Genomic DNA, 19,510 nt, shown 5'->3' with positions numbered 1-19,510 from the left:
TGTGGTAGTTGTTTAAAGCATTTAGTACTTGAATCATCAGGAAGAAGACATAAGACATTAATATTGCCCTTTTTACTGATTGCTTCTTTTAACACTGAATAGAACAGCCTAATCACAGACGAGTGTGTTAAGGTACGCAGCACCTTCACACTTCAGCCTGCCCTGCACTGCCCTGTGCCCTCCCTGGAGTGTGCAGACATTACACTGCCTTATCTATGGTGTCAATTGGATTGTTCTCAGACCCTTCTGCTGCACCAGTAGCAGCAGAGCCAGTGAGTAGTTGGGATATTGTGTAGCGCTGAACTTTGAGCCTGAAACACCCAAAATAAAGTACTAACTCAGGATTGTACTTATACATAACTCAGCCTTCCTTTGCCCATCTTTATTCTGCAACTTTACAAATTTAGTTTTTACTCTTTTTTTTTTCCGGGACAAGAAAGGGTAAAATAAAATTGGACACTGTCCTAAACTATCTCCAGGCACCAGGCCCATATCTGCGGGGGAATGCTGTGATCTCCCATGGCTGCCAAAACATTTGTGTGGAATTTAAGAAATTTGTTTTGATCTTCAGACCCATAATTGTGTAGCAGTCTTGCCGAACAGTCAATAGCAAAAAGAAATGAATAAAAGGGTGATAGAAGGGCTTAACAACTTGCTCTCCTCTTTTGAATCCCTTCTGTTCTTGCAAAATAGAGGAGTAAGTAAGACTAAATTAGGCCCCTTTAATAAGTGACAATAGCCCTATTCTGGTATCTGATGACAATTTAGTCAGTATTTCTGCTAGTACCAAATTTGGTAGTTACATCAACACTTTCCCAACACTTGCTGCCAGCACTTGGGAATCTATGCCCAATCACAACAGGGTAGCATTTAAAGCATTCTGCAGCCAAGGAAGTGTCAGCCTCACATGCTGCCTCCTTGGAGTGGGGATGAGGTCCCATACTCATGGCCGTAACTTCAGTTATCTGCTGCACAAATGGGAAACTCCGATGGTATTTACAAGAGAATCGGCTTCTTTCAAGAATGCCTCGTAGGACCTTTGCCTCATGATGCAAAGCAACACAAATGACAAACAATTCTGAGAACTGAACACGTGAACTGTAGAATTGAAGACAAGATGAGGGAAACCATGCAGACCACTGTTTTATAACCTGCTTCAATAGCAAAGTACAGTTTTTATATACAATGAGATGAACCCTTAGACAAAGTCCCCTTCTCAAGTTTCTTACCTCATTTGTTACCTTAATTTGCAAGCATGGACGGATGCTTTCATAGTTTCTTGCTTCAGAAGCAGTACTCCCAGGAATATCTCAACTTCCATCATAACCAAAAGCGGTAATGAATCATCTCTGCCAATAAATTAGCACAGGCTTCTTGGCACTTTGAGATCAAATTTCCAAAATCTGCTGTTTATCCCCAAATTGCCCACTTGTATTTCTTGCACTTTCTCCTAGACAGCACAAATAATACATACAGAGAGGAGTTCTGAACAACTTAATAATTTTATTTACCATTTTATCATAATACACCCTAAGCATCACCAATGCTACTCAAGATTGTAGTCAACTTATATTAGTTTCCACCAAAAATACTTTCTCATCAGATTGTTCACAGGCAAGAAGTATTAATTTATTCCTGGGAAAGGCATTTCAATGTGTGTCACTATTCTAGCCATCAAAAACATCTATTTATGCTCCTTGAAACTAACAATATGTCATCAATGTGAAATAACTATCGGGATGTATATTTTTAAGCTACTTCACTATCATTAATTGTGTAACATTTGTCATAGAAAAAAAAAAATCTTTGCACTGTGATTCTTGTGTGAGTTTCTTTCTTTCCAGACACTCCACCTCAGCTTTCCTGTCAAGCTTTCAGAACTTTAAACTGTTTAATATAGTCGTTGAACTGAGGTCAGGAAGAGGTCAGTTGGAAGCAGTATCCCAAAGGGTTGCTATACACTTGTCTAAATGCAATGTATGGTCATCTTTAAAGGAGTGCTAAGCTGGAACTGAACACAGTTTATCAGACAGAAAATTTGTAGCATCTCATGATGCAAATGGTACTTTCTGACTGCTACACAGAGAGCTTTTAATAGATCAATATACTATGTTTTTCTTAGAGTACCTTTAGATTTTTTAAAATATATTTGTGTATATTAAAAAATTACAACCACACAAGATCTTTCATTCACAGAGATGTTTATTTTTGTCTTCAATGTTTGTAGGGAATACGATTTCACTACAAAAGTGTCTCAGAGAAACTCCATTCAAAGTCTAGGCTTAAGAATGAAGGGAAAATATACTTTCAGCTGTACCAGTCCTGAGCAAAGTTTAAAAAAAAAAATTTAAAAAAATCCACTAGAGATAGGAAGCAGCACCAATTAAACCAGAGGGCCTCTTACTAGTATCTGCTCATGCTTTCTTTTCTGCTTCAGAATTGGTAAAAACATAGGTAGGAAAAATTACTTTATTAGAATGTGGACCTAAGATTCACAGTCCCAATCTCTCACCAAATACTACCCTTTTTTTTATAGTTAGACTCCAGGGCCTTTACTTTCCATTAAGTAGTCAGGACTGCTAACAGCAAGACTGTTGCCCCCATGGTGTAACATTTTGTCTTACTCAAATTGGTAAATAAATATTTATTTAATATACTTCTTTTAATAAATATTTATTTCCTATCGATATCAAGTTCCTGAAAATTTACATTGTTCTTAGAAGTATACTACTCGTAGCAGTTATAAAACTTCTGATAACATCAGGTCTCAAAACAATTCAAGTGGCTTACAATCTATCTCATCGTTTCAGTGAAAGGATTTCAAGCCATTGGTAACAGTCAGTACTTAATAGTTGGTTTATCCAGGACATTCAGATTCAATCTGACAAAGTAAATACTTCTAAGAGTCAGAACAGAAAAGGCACTTACTCATTTTGGGGAAGACACCTGGTAGGTAAGATTTTTATTTCAAAGTAATAAGCCCTTTTTCTAATAATAAAACCCTGAAAAAACTAGTTGGATAAACATAATCCCTATGAACAAAACCAACTTAGGTACCCCTTCCCAAGAAAGGTAATATTGTCCTTGACTGAGAAACTGAGAAATCTGAAAGCATCCAGAAATACTCACAAGTTTTATTCACTTCTCTGATATTCCAGTAGACCATCACAACTGGCTAGAAGAAAAAAACCTCCTCCAAAGAATGGATGTTTTACAAATTGAAAGCCTCAAAAATTTCTGCACTGTTTTTTATTAGGTACTCATATCACCAATAAAGATTCTAATGTGTATAACCAGGAACATCACCTTGGTTATGACCAACAACCTGTGACTTCAACCAGAGGAGTAAAATTTTTTATCAAACCTCCTTGCAATTGAATAATTGCCTCAGCGATGCTCCGTGTAAGGCACTTAGTAAATTTTAAGAGCATCTGACAGTACTGTTGGTAGTTTTAATTTGCTTGTGAGGATGCTCTAACAACACTTCAAGATTAACAGGTTAAGGTGTGGAATAATCACTGAAAACAGCCATATGAATTACTGGCCACAAAACTCTTCAGAAGCCACATCCATTCTAGTCTAGGTTCATATCACCCTTGCAACATAAAGCTACCCTTTTCTTAGCAGTCCAGGAATTAGACCCTTTAAAATTCTGTAGAAGCTAATTGTATGACAGGAATTAATTTTGTTCCTAACTCTTTCATCAAAACTTCTGCCCTTTCAATAAATAACTTGTATGCAAGAGTGAAATATTCATGGCATTTACTATTTAATTCAGAAAACCCTGCATCTTTAGGCCAAATGTCACTCAACCAACAGCCATCAAGAATTATGAAACAAGACACACCTCTAAGAAGCATGTGTGTTGCCTACTTCTAATACAGTACACAGAGAAAGGAACACTAAACAGACAAAAAAGACAAAGAAGCCACTATATGGCTCTACTAGGGATTATTCTGAAAATGCCTTTTTCTTTGTTCTTCCTTCCCCCCTGCTTATTACTCTGTCTTTTTGTTGGGCTGGGGGGGTTTGAAGGTGTTTGACATCTTAGAAAAAGAAGCTTCCTACTTGGAATTTCCATAGGAAAGCAGAGAAAGCACTCAGTATCTGTGCATGCTCCTCAGATCTCCTTCTCCAGCGGGGACTAAAAGCATTTTACTTCACATTTGCCTCCATCAGCTGGAAAGAAATGTGCTTATTTTGCCACATTTGGAAGGCTCCCAGCAAAGAAGAATACCACTTGCAGAAACACAGATAATTGGCATCCCAGAATGCCAGGTACCTCAGACAGAGTGCTTGAATGGTACAGGATCAGTGTAACTAAGTTTGCTTAGCAAGAATCTGTACAAGTAGTCAATTATACAGAAACAAAGACAACAGTGACAAAATTGATATTCACCTCTAAGCTCCCACATACCATTATTCTGTATGACCATGTTGATCTTAAACAAACCAAAATATAGCTGAAGAACTGGGAACAGCAGTCAAATTCCCCACTTAAAAAGCAGGCAAGCAGGCATAATAAATTACTCCAAACTCACTGCATCCACTTATACTATAGAGTATTTAAGAGAAACAAAAGAAAAGGGAGAAGAAAGAATCAGGAATCAGAACGTGTTTCCTTCAGAGGTGGGAGTAATACATGTAACCTGAAGAGATTTACCTTGCCTAGATTAATTCATAGCTGAAGGCTGTTACAGGAAGAGATGATCAGTCAGATGCAAGATTTTCCTGCTCAGAGATCTGTGCCATCAGGAACTGGGCTTGACATTGAAGCATTTTTATTTATTCTGTGCAAAGAACAATCAGCTTGAAACAGATTATTCATGCATGGCAGTTATGTATTAGATGCATGTAAGTGGCAAATTAGATCTCTGTGTTCCCAAAGTGGGTATTCAGAAAGTAGAATTGGCCTGACCCCTCATTTGTCTTAACAGATGCAAAGTGATTGAACAACTCCATCCTTCTTTAGTCACAAATACCTGGGACTAGCTTTGAACCCAACAGAATTTGCAGTTTGTAGAATCTAGTGATCGTGGGAAGAGGGTAAAGAGCCACACTTCATTAGCCTGCGTTGCATTTATTTCTTTTTTCTGCATCCTTTTGCTTCTTCATACAGAAGAGGAAAATTACATGCACATCATTAGAAGGTTATCAAAAAATACATTAGCAGTCTCTTTTCCTCAACTATCTTCTCAGTAACTCCACTGTAAATTAGTGCTCCATTGGTCTACAGCTACATTTCTTAAAAGCTTGAGGAACCATTTTCACTTTGCTTTGACCAAGATTAGTATTTATACACAGATGTGCTGGTTTTGGCTGGGATAGTTGATTTTATTCACAGCAGCAGGCAGGGGGCTGGGTTTTAGATTTGTGCTGGAAACAGTGTTGATAACACAGAGATAGTTCAGCTGTTGCTGAGCAGAGGTTACAGAGTCAAGGCCTTTTCTGCTTCTCCTACTGTCTCACTAGTGAGGAGGCAGGAGGTGCACAAGGAATTGTGAGGGGACACCTTACCCCAACTCACCACAGGGTTATCCCAGACCACGTGGTGTTGTGCTCAGTATAGAGAGCCAAAGGAAGAAGAAGGAAGGGGGGGATGTTTGGAAAGATGGTGTTTGTCTGCTGCAGCTGCCATTACCTGTGATGGAGCTCTGCTTTCCTGGGGATGGCTGAGCACCTGCCTGCCTATGGGAAGTGGTGAATGTTTTGCCTTGCTTGCATGTGCAGCTTTTGCTTTACCTGTTAAATTGTCTTTATCCTAACCTATGAGTTTTCTGACTCTTACTCTTCGAATTCTCCACCCCACTGCACAGAGGGAGAATGCACAAAGGGCTGTGTGGTACTTACTTGCCAGCTGGTGTTAAACCATGACAGAAAACAGTGTAATCAAAGACTACACTTTTTTAGGTGGCCTAGATCCTGAAAACATAGTCTTGCTCAAATAGTCCTCCCTCTGCCAAGATATGCCATACTTTCTACAAAATAATTAACATTTTGGAACTACATTTTAAAGTATTGTTACTGAACAATATTTTTTCTGGTGGTAATTTTCTCTTTAAACATACGCGACAAGGAGCGATTAGATAAGGTTACAATTTTGTCTTTTACAAAACTCCAAATGGGACAGCAATCTCTTGTAATCATTCTTAATAATAATCATTAAGAGCTATGGAATATGCTTTTGCCCTTCATCTTCCATGTTTAACTTTAAACATGTTCCTGTGCCCATTAATGAGTCTGCTCTTAAAATCTGTCATCAGCAGACAGAGCAAGTTCATTCTCAAGACTTTTATCTGTCTCCCATAATAAAAGGGGCAAGAATTGAATACATCAGAGTGATCCAGTGGTGGGTTTTATTTATTAATTTTTACCAACATCGTTAAATGGAGGCTCCTGCATTACTAAGACTCTAGGATCTGAAAGTAATTTTTTTTTTTACTGCATTTTCTTTCACTGTTTGAATCTAATGTACAGTTTAGTTAGGGGGGACACACATGGACTCCTAGGCCTTGTTCACAGACATATCACAGTCTTTTAGCACAATGTCTTACGAAAGTCATGGAAACATCACTTGCTGTTGGATAATAGTATTTTCCAGCAAGTATGCAATTTTTCATTGCTGTTGTACCATTTACTCCATTCTAGACAGGAAGCTACAATAATTTCTATAGAGCACCAATTTGTAATTAAATTATGAATTATTTTTCCAAGTTTAATTAGTGGTTAAATCCTGTTAATTCTTGTTAATACATGGGTTCTTTAGATGTCAAGTTAAGCTTAAGATCTGACTGTTGTCTTAGACAAGTCTACACCTCTTTTAACAGTTTCTCCTCTTTTTAAAACTTTGAGAGCACAAAAGAAAACCATCTGAGCTCCTACAGTTTGACTGATTTTACTGTACAGTTTTTGCTAGTTTGAAGTTACAATCATTCAAACTGAGACTGCTCTGACAAAAGTCATAATTTCAAAAGGGCATAATTTCAGATTAGGAAAACCTCTGAAAGCTCAAACTGTGTTTCCAGCACACCCAAATCTTAACATTGTTTGCTAACAGAAGAAGTACACATTTGCAAAATGCCATGTTTGACTGACTGGTCCAGTAGCCAAAACCAGCATTAACTTTTTATCTTATCTGTCTTATTCCTGAGTAAACACAGGCTAAATTTACTACAAGTATAGCACTTGCTGTTGCCTTTGAAGAAAGTAAATGTAAATGCCTATTTCCCTACAGTTTCTGATTTTGAATGAAGTATACCTAGACTCCCTAGTAGGGAGAAGAGCCAAATAAAGGCATGCCACAGGAAAAAAAAAAAAAAAACAAAACACCCAAACAGATACAGTTAAAGAACCCTGGATAAAAAGTACACAATAGACAGTTCCATGCCGAATCAATCCTGTTCACAAAGTAAAATCAATCACCCAAACAGGAAACTGTCAGACTTTTGAGACAGGAGAGGAAAAAAGTAAAGAATTTAAGACGCAAGATGTGAAGTTTAGAAGACTGCCTAAACACTACAGTGAACCAATAGAACAAATTCTAGAAAGTACTGTCTCACATGGCTACTTGAAAATGTGCTATTCATAATATTTAAAAAATGTAAAGTGCACAAATTATAAAATCATGCCATTTTGAGATTTTACAATCTATGCCCCAAAATATCAAATATCTAGATAAATACTAGATTAATATCTAGATAAATAATAGATTAAAATTTCAGACATATTCTTAATTATTGACTCAATGTCAAGAATTTTAAATTTTAAAATGTAATTTATTTATTACTACCTCCTTTGTTGGAATCAAGATTTTATATGGCATAATTAAACCTGCTACTGAGTAGAAGAATATTTCCATTACGTAGATTTAAATTAATGAAAAAAAGAGAAGAGTCAACTGTATATTTGTTCTTTTTCTTATACAACCTATAATTAATGGCAAAGTTAGGAAGATAAGAGACTGAATTACTGTACACTTTATCAATGAACTATTTATACTTAATTTTCCCCCATTTCTCCCCCCTTTTCCTTTCTGAAACCAGACAATCAATCAGCACATAAAGGAACTCATTTACATGGAACACTATCACACTTGTCTTTGTGGGGCCACCATTTCATGAACATCCCAGGATGTATGGCTGTTGAAGACTGGTGCATATATAGATTTAACAAATAACAGTTCTTATGCAGAGAGCAATCACAGAGAAAAATAGCTAATCAGAACACATTACAACATTAAATTCTCACTTTTTATAAATGGAGTAAAGATGCTTTTAAATATATTTACAGTTAGAAGACTTAGGATTACTATAAGTCAAAATTATTTAGAAATTATGAAAGCAAAATTCATTTAAATTATATTATGAACAGAGTCAAATGCAGTATTTTGCTTAGAATTTGTCTACTCTGCTGTCAGTATTGTCATGTCCCTTTAATCACCAACAGGCAAAAAGCTTAACTTTGCTTAATGCTAAGACAAGCATCATTGCAATGAAACTCTGGCAACCTAACAGTTCAGTTAAAACCACCACAACTTTTAAGATCCTAGCTGACCGCTGTAGCACCTGTACAGTGTCTTGTTCCATAAAGAACAGTGAGACTTTCTGCATTTGTTTTGATAACCATACTTGTATGACATTTTTGAGATTATTCTCTAGAGACAGTTGAATCATAGTAAAATCCACTCCATCCTTACTTTCAAACCAAATGGCTACTTAATTCTGAAGATAGAGTCCTTTTGTTGGCAGTGCTGGGTGGTTTATTCACATCAACTTAAATAAAAATACATTTCCCATTTAGTGAATTACCTGTAATAGATTATTATTTCTTCGCAAGGAATTCTGAAATGTGTTAGCATTCATTACATTTCAAATTAGAAACACATTTCATAAAACTTCTTGCAATGAGATTTACTATCCTTACACTGTTTACTTTAAAAAATTTCAGCTCTTTTGTAATCCATTACATCAGTATATTCTGCAAATAGTCCCACCCAAAAATAAAATATAAAAAAATAAAGTTGAGAAGCATGTATTTTTCTTTTAAAAACTAGTGTATGTTATTCTGAACACTAGCCCGGCCCAAAAAACATTTAAGAATCTTAAAAAGCATTGTTTTACAGATACTAAATTTGGCCAGGTAACAGCAATGAAAAGACATCCTATTTAGTAAGATAAAGCAGAATACATAATAAACAGGTCAGTAGTTATTCATCTGAAATAGCCTATAATTAACATTTGATGTCTAAAAAGTTTAAACAGCAACACCAAGGAATGAGGTATGTATGTTCTCAGATATCACATCAGACTCTCATTTTATGCAACTAACTGTATTTCACAACTAGCATCTTACAAAATAGAACAGTACCATTGTGCCTGTAGAAGTACTGCATTAAAAACAGAAAAATACATTACTACAAGAAACCACCAAACATCACAATTGTCAGGGGCTACAAAAATTCATTGTTTTTAAGCTGTTAAGAAGACATATCATATGTGGATAATAATTTGGGGCTGGATTCACTACCAAGAAGGTCCATCCAACTTTCACATAGGCTTAAAAATATATTTACTTTGAATGAAAAAGAAAAGGCTCATGGGAGTGTAAGTGGCCTACCTCACTAAAAGAAGCTAAATGGACCTTTGTACTGAACCAGGATATATAATTTAAAATCCATACATGAATTGTATGTATGTATCAAAACACTTATTGGTTGTAAACAAAAATGCAAAATCTGTATTCACAAAAATATTTTATTGGTAATTTTACATAATACCAGATGGTATTGTAAATAGTTCTGCTCTTTATCAGTATATTGCTAAGTGCATAAGTGTTGTCAGTTTATGCCATAAAGTAGGATACTGACTCTTTTTAAAATTATTTATGACAATGTATTCTAATAGGCCAATTCAATATTAAATAAACTGATTCAGGAACAAAAAAAAAAATAGTATTGTTATTTCCTTATTCTTGTGCAACATCTGATATTCTTGTCCTGAAATGATAAGTGACTGTGACACTAGAAAAATCTGGGGCAAGGAAACAGCACTAAGCAGAAATGAGAACTGCAGTTCTGTTCTTTTTAAAGCTTTTCCAAACTTTCATATTTCCAAATAGTTTTTGCCAAATGCATCACCATCTGAGGTTCAGTATTTGTTACACAACACAAAATACCAGTGTACAGCGACAATGCAGTACTTTACCTGAATTGCAAGGTTAACTAATCAATGCTTAGAATGTGTTTTCTATTTTGCTTGTAAACATTACAATAAGTGTTTTAAGCGTCAAAAAATATTGGTGAAACCATCAACATAATTCAGTAATCTAGTAAAATGTGTCAAACATTGGCAAAAATCCATACAAATGTTTTCTTTAATAACATTTTTTCCTATTTAACCACACCAAGTACCAGCAGGTGCTTTTAAGAAGATAATTATTATGAAAATTCTGTTGCAGCAATAATTGATTAAGTTGATCTTTGACTTGCATACATATAACTATGTTTCACAATTCTCAAATAATACATATTTAGGCAGCTTGAACTATGTTATAAAAATTTAAATTCAGTACATGCCAATAGTAGAGACTCCAAGAGTTGTGTTAGAATTCACTAAACTAAAAGTGAAAATGAACATACCAATAACACTGCATAATGAACATTCAAACCACATTTTCATGGCACCCTTACACATGTAGATTAAAAAGTTGGTCTGAAGATGCTTCATAAGCATTTAAATTATTATAGAATCACAGAATAAGCTGAGTTGGAAGGGACCCAAAAGGATCATCAAGTCCAAATTCTGGATCTGCACAAGACAGCCCCAAGAGTCAGACCATGTGCCTGAGAGTGTTGTCCAAACTCTTCTTGAGCTCTGTCAGGCTGGTGCTGTGCCAGCTTCCCTGGGGAGCCTGTTCCAGTGCCCAGCCACCCTCTGAGTGAGAAACTTTTGGTGGTATCTAATCTAAACCTCCCCTGACTCAGCTTCATGCTGTTATTGTTTCTACCACTGCACTGGCTTTCTTTTTTTAAAAAAAACTGTGTTATGTTCCAGTCAACATATCAATTATGCATGACTAATCTGTCATGAAAATGTGGTAACAGGTGACAGAACTTATGTATTTGCATGTTTTGAAGAGACTAAAGAAACTAGAGTAAATTATCTTTAATGAGATTCCCCGTTCAGTGATGACGCTTCTCCTCTGGGTGAAGATGACCTGGACATTCCTCTTTCTGTGTTGTCAGAGCTAGAACCACTCTGACTGTGTTGATCTGCAGAAGCAGCACTGGAAGCAGGTGGTGACTTAGTTTTCTCCTTAAAGTCTGTAATAATGACTGTCAGATCTCCAACGGTAACTTCCAAATGCTGAGCACTACTTCGATCCACATTTTTCAACCTTGGCCTAAATAAAGCAAATAATCATATTAAAAGCACACACATCATCTTACTATCTTGTCTCCCTCCTACTTTTTAGGAGCTTTGGAGAACAAATGTGTATATAAAAGATTTCTTTTTGCAACATGTAATATGTAGAAAAACAATATACCAGCAGTATTAATGGTGAAGTGTTTCCTAGTATGTTTTACATTGAAATAGTTGAATGTACACATTACCATCTCCTAAAACTATTTAAAGCTGACATTTTGAATAATGTCACTGTGCAGCAATATGTATGTGCTGCACACGTGAAGGTTTTTACTTTTAAAACCCAAGTCTTTCTTTATTGTGACTATGCAAAGTTATAAATTTGATCCAGGGAAACATCCCTCTCTGCAGCAGCCTGAAGGAACAATTCTAAGTAGCAAATGATGTTCAATAATGAAGACAGTGTCTGTCTTTTGAATTCAACAACACAGACAGTGTTAACTTGCAGCAGGTATTACCTCATTTCAAAACCTCACTAGGACCACTAGCATACTATTTGAACTGGACTTTGTGTTCACAGTATAACTCTGGTGTTCCTGGCACAGGCTCTGTTTTAAATTATGCAGAGATGAATGCAACATACAGTGTTGACAGAGTAAGTTTCTCCGCTCAATCTTCCAATTGTTTTATTTTTCACCACAAAAAGAACTAAAGAATAATTTCACTTATATTTTGCCATTATTTTGCCATGCATAAAGTACTTTCAATTTAGTCCTTTCCCATGACCACCATGAAAAACTGGTACCAGACAGCTCAATTTATACAAGCAGTTATGAACAGCAGAGTTTGTGCATTTAACTGAACTGACTGAACAGCTACCACTGGCTCAAGCTGCAATAAAATAATGACATCACATGCTTGCAGGTATGATAACAGCAAAGCTCTAACCTTTACCCTATCAACTTTGCTAGAAGTAGGATTGGTTCCTATTCACTTGAGCTGAAATAACTCATGCCTTTTCTCCACTAGAACTAAGATGGGTTTTGACATCATGCTCCCCTGAGGCTGAAGCAGCAAGACTGAAGCATCTCAGAAAAAAATGAAAATTTGCTGATCTGCATCATGAGAAATAGAGAGAAAACTTCAGAATTATCAACTTGTGCAAGTGTTGTGTACCTGGAGTTTATTAATTATATTGAGCATGCATGAAGATTTTTATAGTTGTTTCCAGCAATAATATACACATTTTAAGGCAAAAAGAAAAGAATATACTTTTCTCAAAGAATACTGAAGAAATCTGTCTAAACTAATCAAGCATTCTTAACTTACTATCCTACCTCGTGAAGCAGTTCTTGAAAAACATTAACTATTTGAAGCATAGCAAAAATAGCAATTCTTAATGCAAGGTAATACCGATATTTCAGTCCAAGATTTTATTCAAATTTCTTTACTTTTTCCCTATCTCACTTTTTGCATTTTTACTGTATTATTGCAATTTACCCATTAATATTTCAATTTATAGTTTTTAAATGGCTTACATAAAGCTCACTATGCTAACATCAAACGCTTTGTAACTGAAGTACTTCAGCAGCATGAGGTAAGCTTGTAAATTTGAGTATTTAAAAGAGAAAAAAAGGAAAGAAAATAACACCTCAGTGTCCCTAATCCTAACTATGACTTTCCTAACGATTGCTCTCTACTGACTCAGTCCCTCCCTTATTCTGATCCTAATGATGCTATTTCAGGCACAACAGAAGCATCTGCTACTTCTCTGCATAACTAATCCCACAGGATATTTCTTGGCTGGACCATTTTGGAGAGCTTCCAAAAAAAAAAAAATTCAATAGTACCTCCCACATTTGCTTAGACTACATGTCTTATGCACTTCTCAGCTTTTTTCACACAGCATTCTTGCCACAATAACTTTATGCTTAGATTATGATGAATTAGGGGTTAGGCCTGCTGCTTTTGTTTGCACCCTCCTTCCTTACAGTAAGATCAAGGCTTTTGCAACTGCTTGTCTGAACTGCAACATTTCATGTTTTCAGTTCTAAGAGTCCTTCAGCATCCCCGATGTGGCATAGAGACATCTATCTTTAGGTAATACACACACCTTATCCTGTCACATTAATTTATACCCTAGTTCAGCCCTTCAAAGCTGAAGGGTTCTACAAGGCTATCTATAACCAAATTATTTTCCCTACTCATCTGCAGTCTGGTACTGATTCTCTCTCCTCCCACTACTATTTTGCATGAAAACTAATCACTCCCATCCCCTCTTTTTTTTCAGAGATTACTATCATCAATTTGCCTATCCAGTTTTGTGTGGTATAAAAAAATACTTCTATGAACCCTTAAAACAATATCCTAAATAACCCTTAAAAAGTCTTTCTTTCTCTGTTCAGCTGATCTCCATCTTCTGGTCACAACTACACATTGCAGGTCTTCTTCATATTTTATACACAACCTAAACCAATATAACTTCACATCAATATACAACCTGTTTGCCACAGCACTCAGTAAAATCAAAGAACACTCTTATTTTAGTTTGTAAATTACATTTTACCAATACTACAAAAGTTTCTAGGTTTTTTTACCTGGTTTTCTTATGACTGTTCTTTTTGCTTGTTGTTTCCTTTTCACTTTTTTCCTTTTCTACTTTGTCTTTTTTCTCTTTCTTTGATTGTGTAGGGGGCACAAATTGCTGAGGAACTTGTTGTGCAACCAGCTGAGAGACAGGTCGAGGTTTCCTGTGTGCACATATATACAGACATGCATAATGCTTAGACTTTGCAAGCCTCAAACGGTCTACACGTCAGTTATAAACACTAACCATCATTGTTAAACATCATCATTGTTTAATATCTTGCTGCTAATACTTCATTAAGATAGCATATAAAATTTAAACCCATTATAGCCTTTTGTTTCACTTACTTGCATTAACAACGAGATTCCCTTTTTTTATTTTACAGGATTTAGAGAACATATTTGCAATGTGCCCTCTTCTCACAGCTGTCATATACAGAGTGAGCTCCAAAAGACATTTTTTTCCAGAAATTGCTTTATCACCCACTCCCAGTCCCTTCAAATGCTGAAATGGTCTATTTTGAGTCTACTCCAATACAGAAGCACACAATCCATATCACAAAAAGGAAAAAGCTGGCCTTTGAGGTATCAGAGCTAAAACCACTGTTGGCCTTATAGAATAAAACTTAAGTGTTTTCAGCTCAAACAGATTTGAGGCAATAATAGATCCTGTTGTGCATAATTTTTATCATGTTGTTCACTGGAAAAAAATGCACTGCTAAATAATATTAGTAGGATACAGCTTTCAGAACACATATACTTTGGAAGCTGGCAACAGAAACATAAGATCACATTCCATCAGTATACACAGTGCAGGTTTCATTTCCAAGTTTTGATCCAAACCAAAAACCAGTGTGAGAAGAGCAACAGCAGCAAAAAGAATTTCAACAGTTCATTATTTTTACATTTTCCAAAAAAATATTTTGAAATGGATTAGTTTTTAATTCAGTTTTATATCATAATACAATGATCCTAATTCGAAATGAAACATTTTACTCGTTCCATTGCAACTGTATTTACTTGTTCTGTAGCTTTGGAATTAAAAAAATTCAAGTCATGATATATAAAAAAGTTTCTGTTATTAAAACTCTGAAGATGGAAATTTCTTCTCCAAAAGAATGCTTAGCCTGCAAGTTCTTCAGTTTTGTTTGTTGGATTGTGATGTTAGGTTTTTTAAAATAGAAAAGGCACAAATTATATGCACTGTGATACTCTGAAAATACAAAACTGTTATTAAAGCAACAGAAGCTATCAGCTCACACACACATTTGTTCCAACCCACAGGATCACACTACTGGCACTTCTTGCTTGGGTGAAGAGATGAGAAAAATAAATGCAGGAAATCAAGGCAGCTCCCATTAACAAGTTATATTTTCAGTAATGACTGCAATAGTTCAAGTTACAGAGTGAAAGCCAAATTACAAGAATTCATAGTGTGGGAAAAACAGTTAATATAAACCAGCTGAGATTTCATGAGTCTTCACAATAAGTTCTTAATGAATTAGAATAAATTAAGATTACTAATAAATTGTCAACACAATAGAAGTTTGAGATAAAAACTATACTATCCCTTACCCAGCCATGAACTGAGCCTACGCTGACTCATAGAGGAATGAAGAACAGGAACAAATCACTTCAGTGAAAACTAGCCAGCTTATAGCACTGGGACCTTGCAAAGCACACACGGTATTGAGCCCACAGTGAACAACTCAAATAGACTCAATGGACTACAAATGTGTAGGTTAACAGAGTACATAACACATTTTTAAGAAAACTTGTCTCAGAATTTTATCAACCTTTTGTCACAGTAGTTCAAAATAGAGCAAGAGCCACCAAGGTGTAACTGATGCACTGTAGTAATTTCTGTGGACGGTGGGGACAAGGAACTTTGCAGACCTGAGATATTCTAGAAACATGTGGCTTTATTACGAGGTTCGTGGGTAAAGAGGGCTTTGCCTTCAGCCACCAGCCTCGGCTGATGCAAAGCCCTAAAGAGAGAAGGGAGAGAGAGAGAGTAGAAGAGAAGAGAGTAAGAGAGGACAAGAGGGCAGAAGGGAAGAGCAGAGAAGAGTGGGGTGAAGCAAGAGAGGAGAAGAAAGGGAAGAGCAAGAGGCAAGAGAGGAACAGCCTAAGAGAGCGATCACCTTGTTACAATACATTGTATCTCTTTTTTTGTGGAATATTCTAATTTACAGTGACCAATCAGTGCAAGATACAAAACCTACAAACTTTGCATGCAGCCTATAAGAACTACTATATTACCATGTCATTTTATATTCTAAACTCTAAAGACTACTTTTCTTATCTGTTTTCTCCCTGATGCCTTTGGCAGAGTGGAAAGGCAACATTCCCGAGTCCTTTTGTTTTCTGTCCTTCAGCTCATCTCCAGCTAATCACCGTTTTCCTGCCTGCCATGCCTACATCTCGAAACTGGCTTTCATTTCTATTTCACTCACAGGTTTTACATCTGCAGTATTTCTTACCATACAATCATATCCGCAAGTCCTCCCTGTCCCATCTTTCCCAACAATGCACAAGCTTATAATTTCAGATGGAGAACAGTTGTGATACATAAAGAAAACTGATGATCTGTCTTGAATTGAAGATTGCTCCAGGAGACAGGGATACAGTTTGCCATGACAATCAAGTGACAATCCCATCGTTACTACCTGAGAGAATGATGGGACATGTTACTTATGAACTGAGACACTAGTGAACTTGATACATAAAGAATTGTTTCCCAGGAGTGTGGACACCATGATTATGGAAACTCATTAAAAAGGGTTAGAGAGAGAAAAAAAACAAACAATCTTAGCCAAGTAAGCTCTCAATTTATAACAGTTTCAGTTCCTGAGGGCAAACTAGAAAATTTCTGTTAGAGTACAGCTGAAAAATTAAGCTCAATTCTCAGTCCTAGGCTTAGAACTTTCTTCTAATACCACAAAACAAATGAGATTGAAAAAAAAATCCTTGCAACAAGGAACAGAAGTCAGTAAAGACAAAAAAACCCACAGAGAAATCATGTTTTGGGAGATGCACTAAAAATTAATCAAGAGGTTCTATGTGCCTTTGCTGTGACAAGAAATTCCTTCCATTAAATAGCCACTTCTTTGGTTGTCGATTTTTTCTATAGCTATCAGTTATATCTGTGTTCTAAATTTTATTATCTGCTTTCTCATGTCCCGATTTATTAAATGAGGCATTCAAGGTCCCTGTATTAAAAACATTGAGAAAAAAAGTAATTCATCTCTCAACACTAGGAATGCCTTTCAAGTGCTCAATTTTTTCCCCCAGGTACTCAAAAGGGGCTAATGAACTGCAACCAGGCACCCAAGCACTTCACAAGCCATGCAGGTGTCAGGAGGTAACTCTACTACACTCATGAAGCTTGAACCTGATAGATTTGTTCCTGCTTAGTGGTAGCTGAATCATGTCATTCAAGCATGAATAAATTCATAGAGAAAAGACTATTTCAGAGAAGATAACAAACTATCCCTGTAACAGGAAATTGATTTTGACGACTTGCCAAAATACAACATTTTAAATCGCTCATTTTCAAACCGGTTAAAGACTCCTTGTAATATGATGCTACAGATTAAGTAGATACAATATTAACACTGCCTTTTGTTTATATTTATGGTAATTTGCTCCTTAAGAATATTTCAGAGCACCTGAGCTAAGTGGTATTTAGAAAGAAACTATATCATCATCTGCATTAGGATTACAAGCATTTTTCCCTCTATCACTGAACCGCTATTGGACCACCACAACTGAACAATCCAGAAATACAAGCAGAAATGTTCATAAAAACAATACCTATTACTTATCCAGCCCCAAAAAAGTTTGCATTTTTACCTAGTAATTCCACTTTAGTCATTTGAAGGAGAACACTATTACAGAAGATAAGAGCTAGCAATTCTTTCCAGAGGTGAACTCCATGGTTTAAGCATTGTAGCCATACCAAAAACCTGATTTACTGAGCTTCCAAGAGATCTCTAAACATCACATCTCTGAATATTGCACCTCCCCTTCTCTACTACCTAGTTTTCCTTTTCAGTGTTATCTTTCTTCTAAGTTGACATCAGCCATACTTCTACCTACACTTCTATTCCAATCTCATTTATTACAGTTTTATTAATTATCTAATTCCAATGTTGTTTTCAAGGTCTATCTTGATAGGCACTTCAGTCTCCTCTAAAAAATTAGGAAAACTAGCACTTTTGGTCTTTAAACGGCCAACAACAGTCATTAAAACAAATATACAAGGATAAAGTTTTTGTCTTCTCCTAAAATTCATATAAATGCTCAAAACCAAAGATGTCATCATTTTAACTCTAGTCTTCTTGTTGCAGGATGTGACTACATTTTATCTTACCAGGTTTGATCTAGCTGCTGATTTAGAAAGCATATTTATAAAGGCTGCAGAAACTTGTCTTTGCTTTAGCATTTGTGTGCAGAAACTCATTCAGTACTGACACTCTCAAAGAAAGAAAATATTTAATACTGTGAAGGATGGACTGGGTTTCATTGTTGACATTCTTTAAAAAAATCTTTATAGCACAGCAATTTACATGCCTAGAGATGAAAAATATTAAAGACCACATGATAACTAGAACTATAGTCCTGAGTCATTTCCATGACCCAGAGCTCTACACAATACCTTCCTGCACATAAATAATTTTGGACCTCTCACAGCAGTACATGCTTCCTTGATTTCCCTCACCTAGTACTCACCAATAACCTATGTTAATATTATTTTGACTAATTTGATATGATGAATAACTTGGTCTCATAACAGCAAAGCAGATCCATTTTGAGAACCAAAATAAACAAAAAATATCTATCCAATATTGATGACCAACACATACACCAGAAGTACAGTAAACTCTCAGCTGCCTGAATTGTGCATCAGACATGCAGACAACCAAACTGGCTTAATGCTGAAGCATCGTTTGGTGTTTAGCTGAATTTAATTTATATAGAGCACAATTTATACATTTGCACAGTGACGTTTCTGCAGCCATCACAAGTCCATAAAGCATCTAATGTGTTCTGCACTACTCAGAGTGTAAGCTCCAATTCTGACAGACCTGAACTACTTATCTGCTAACATGTTAGCTTTGATTTAGTGGGAGATATCCTGGACTTGAACCGGTATACACAGAACCAGTACCCCTATCCTCCCATTATCCACAGATCTCAAAACATAATCTATACTTTTCTATACAGAAATCCAGATGTTATATTTAAATCCCAGTGTTTTTTCCAACCTGTTGATGGAAGTGTATTGTCATTTGTAATGTGCAGTTTAGAGGATTCAAACATCCTGAAGAATGGGCAACTTACTCAAAGGCACACTCTCTCCTGAAGCTCTATTGCCTGTTTTGTATATTTTATTACTGCAGAAATATTAAAATTACAATTTCCCAATTGAAACACAATGGGTCTAGATTAAGGAAATGCTGTCACCTCAGCATTCAATCAAGCTGAAGGAAGTTCTTCAATGGAAAACCTGGATCCACAATATCAGTCAAGCAGAGCTTCCATTTTAATGTGAGTCT

The 19,510-nt window shown here is 36.0% G+C and overlaps 1 protein-coding gene across 1 annotated transcript in view; it reads right to left on the bottom strand.

Annotated features, from left to right (window-relative positions):
• Window positions 1–1,831: 1,831 nt before the first annotated feature.
• Window positions 1,832–19,510, bottom strand: part of YAF2 (YY1 associated factor 2) — a 32,439-nt gene continuing 14,760 nt past the window's right edge. Inside the window, exons 3-4 of the mRNA XM_083858738.1 lie at window positions 13,961–14,113; window positions 1,832–11,400 (exon numbers count right to left, since the gene is read on the bottom strand). Coding sequence (XP_083714864.1) covers window positions 11,163–11,400; window positions 13,961–14,113 — 391 coding nt within the window. The 3' untranslated portion in view covers window positions 1,832–11,162. The remainder of the gene's footprint in view (window positions 11,401–13,960; window positions 14,114–19,510) is intronic.

Source organism: Zosterops lateralis (assembly GCF_965231275.1).
Source record: "Zosterops lateralis genome assembly, chromosome: 4".
Classification (NCBI taxonomy): Eukaryota; Metazoa; Chordata; class Aves; order Passeriformes; family Zosteropidae; genus Zosterops; species Zosterops lateralis.
The sequence above is the reverse complement of the archived record's forward strand: the minus strand, read 5'-3'. Positions and strand labels throughout refer to the sequence as shown.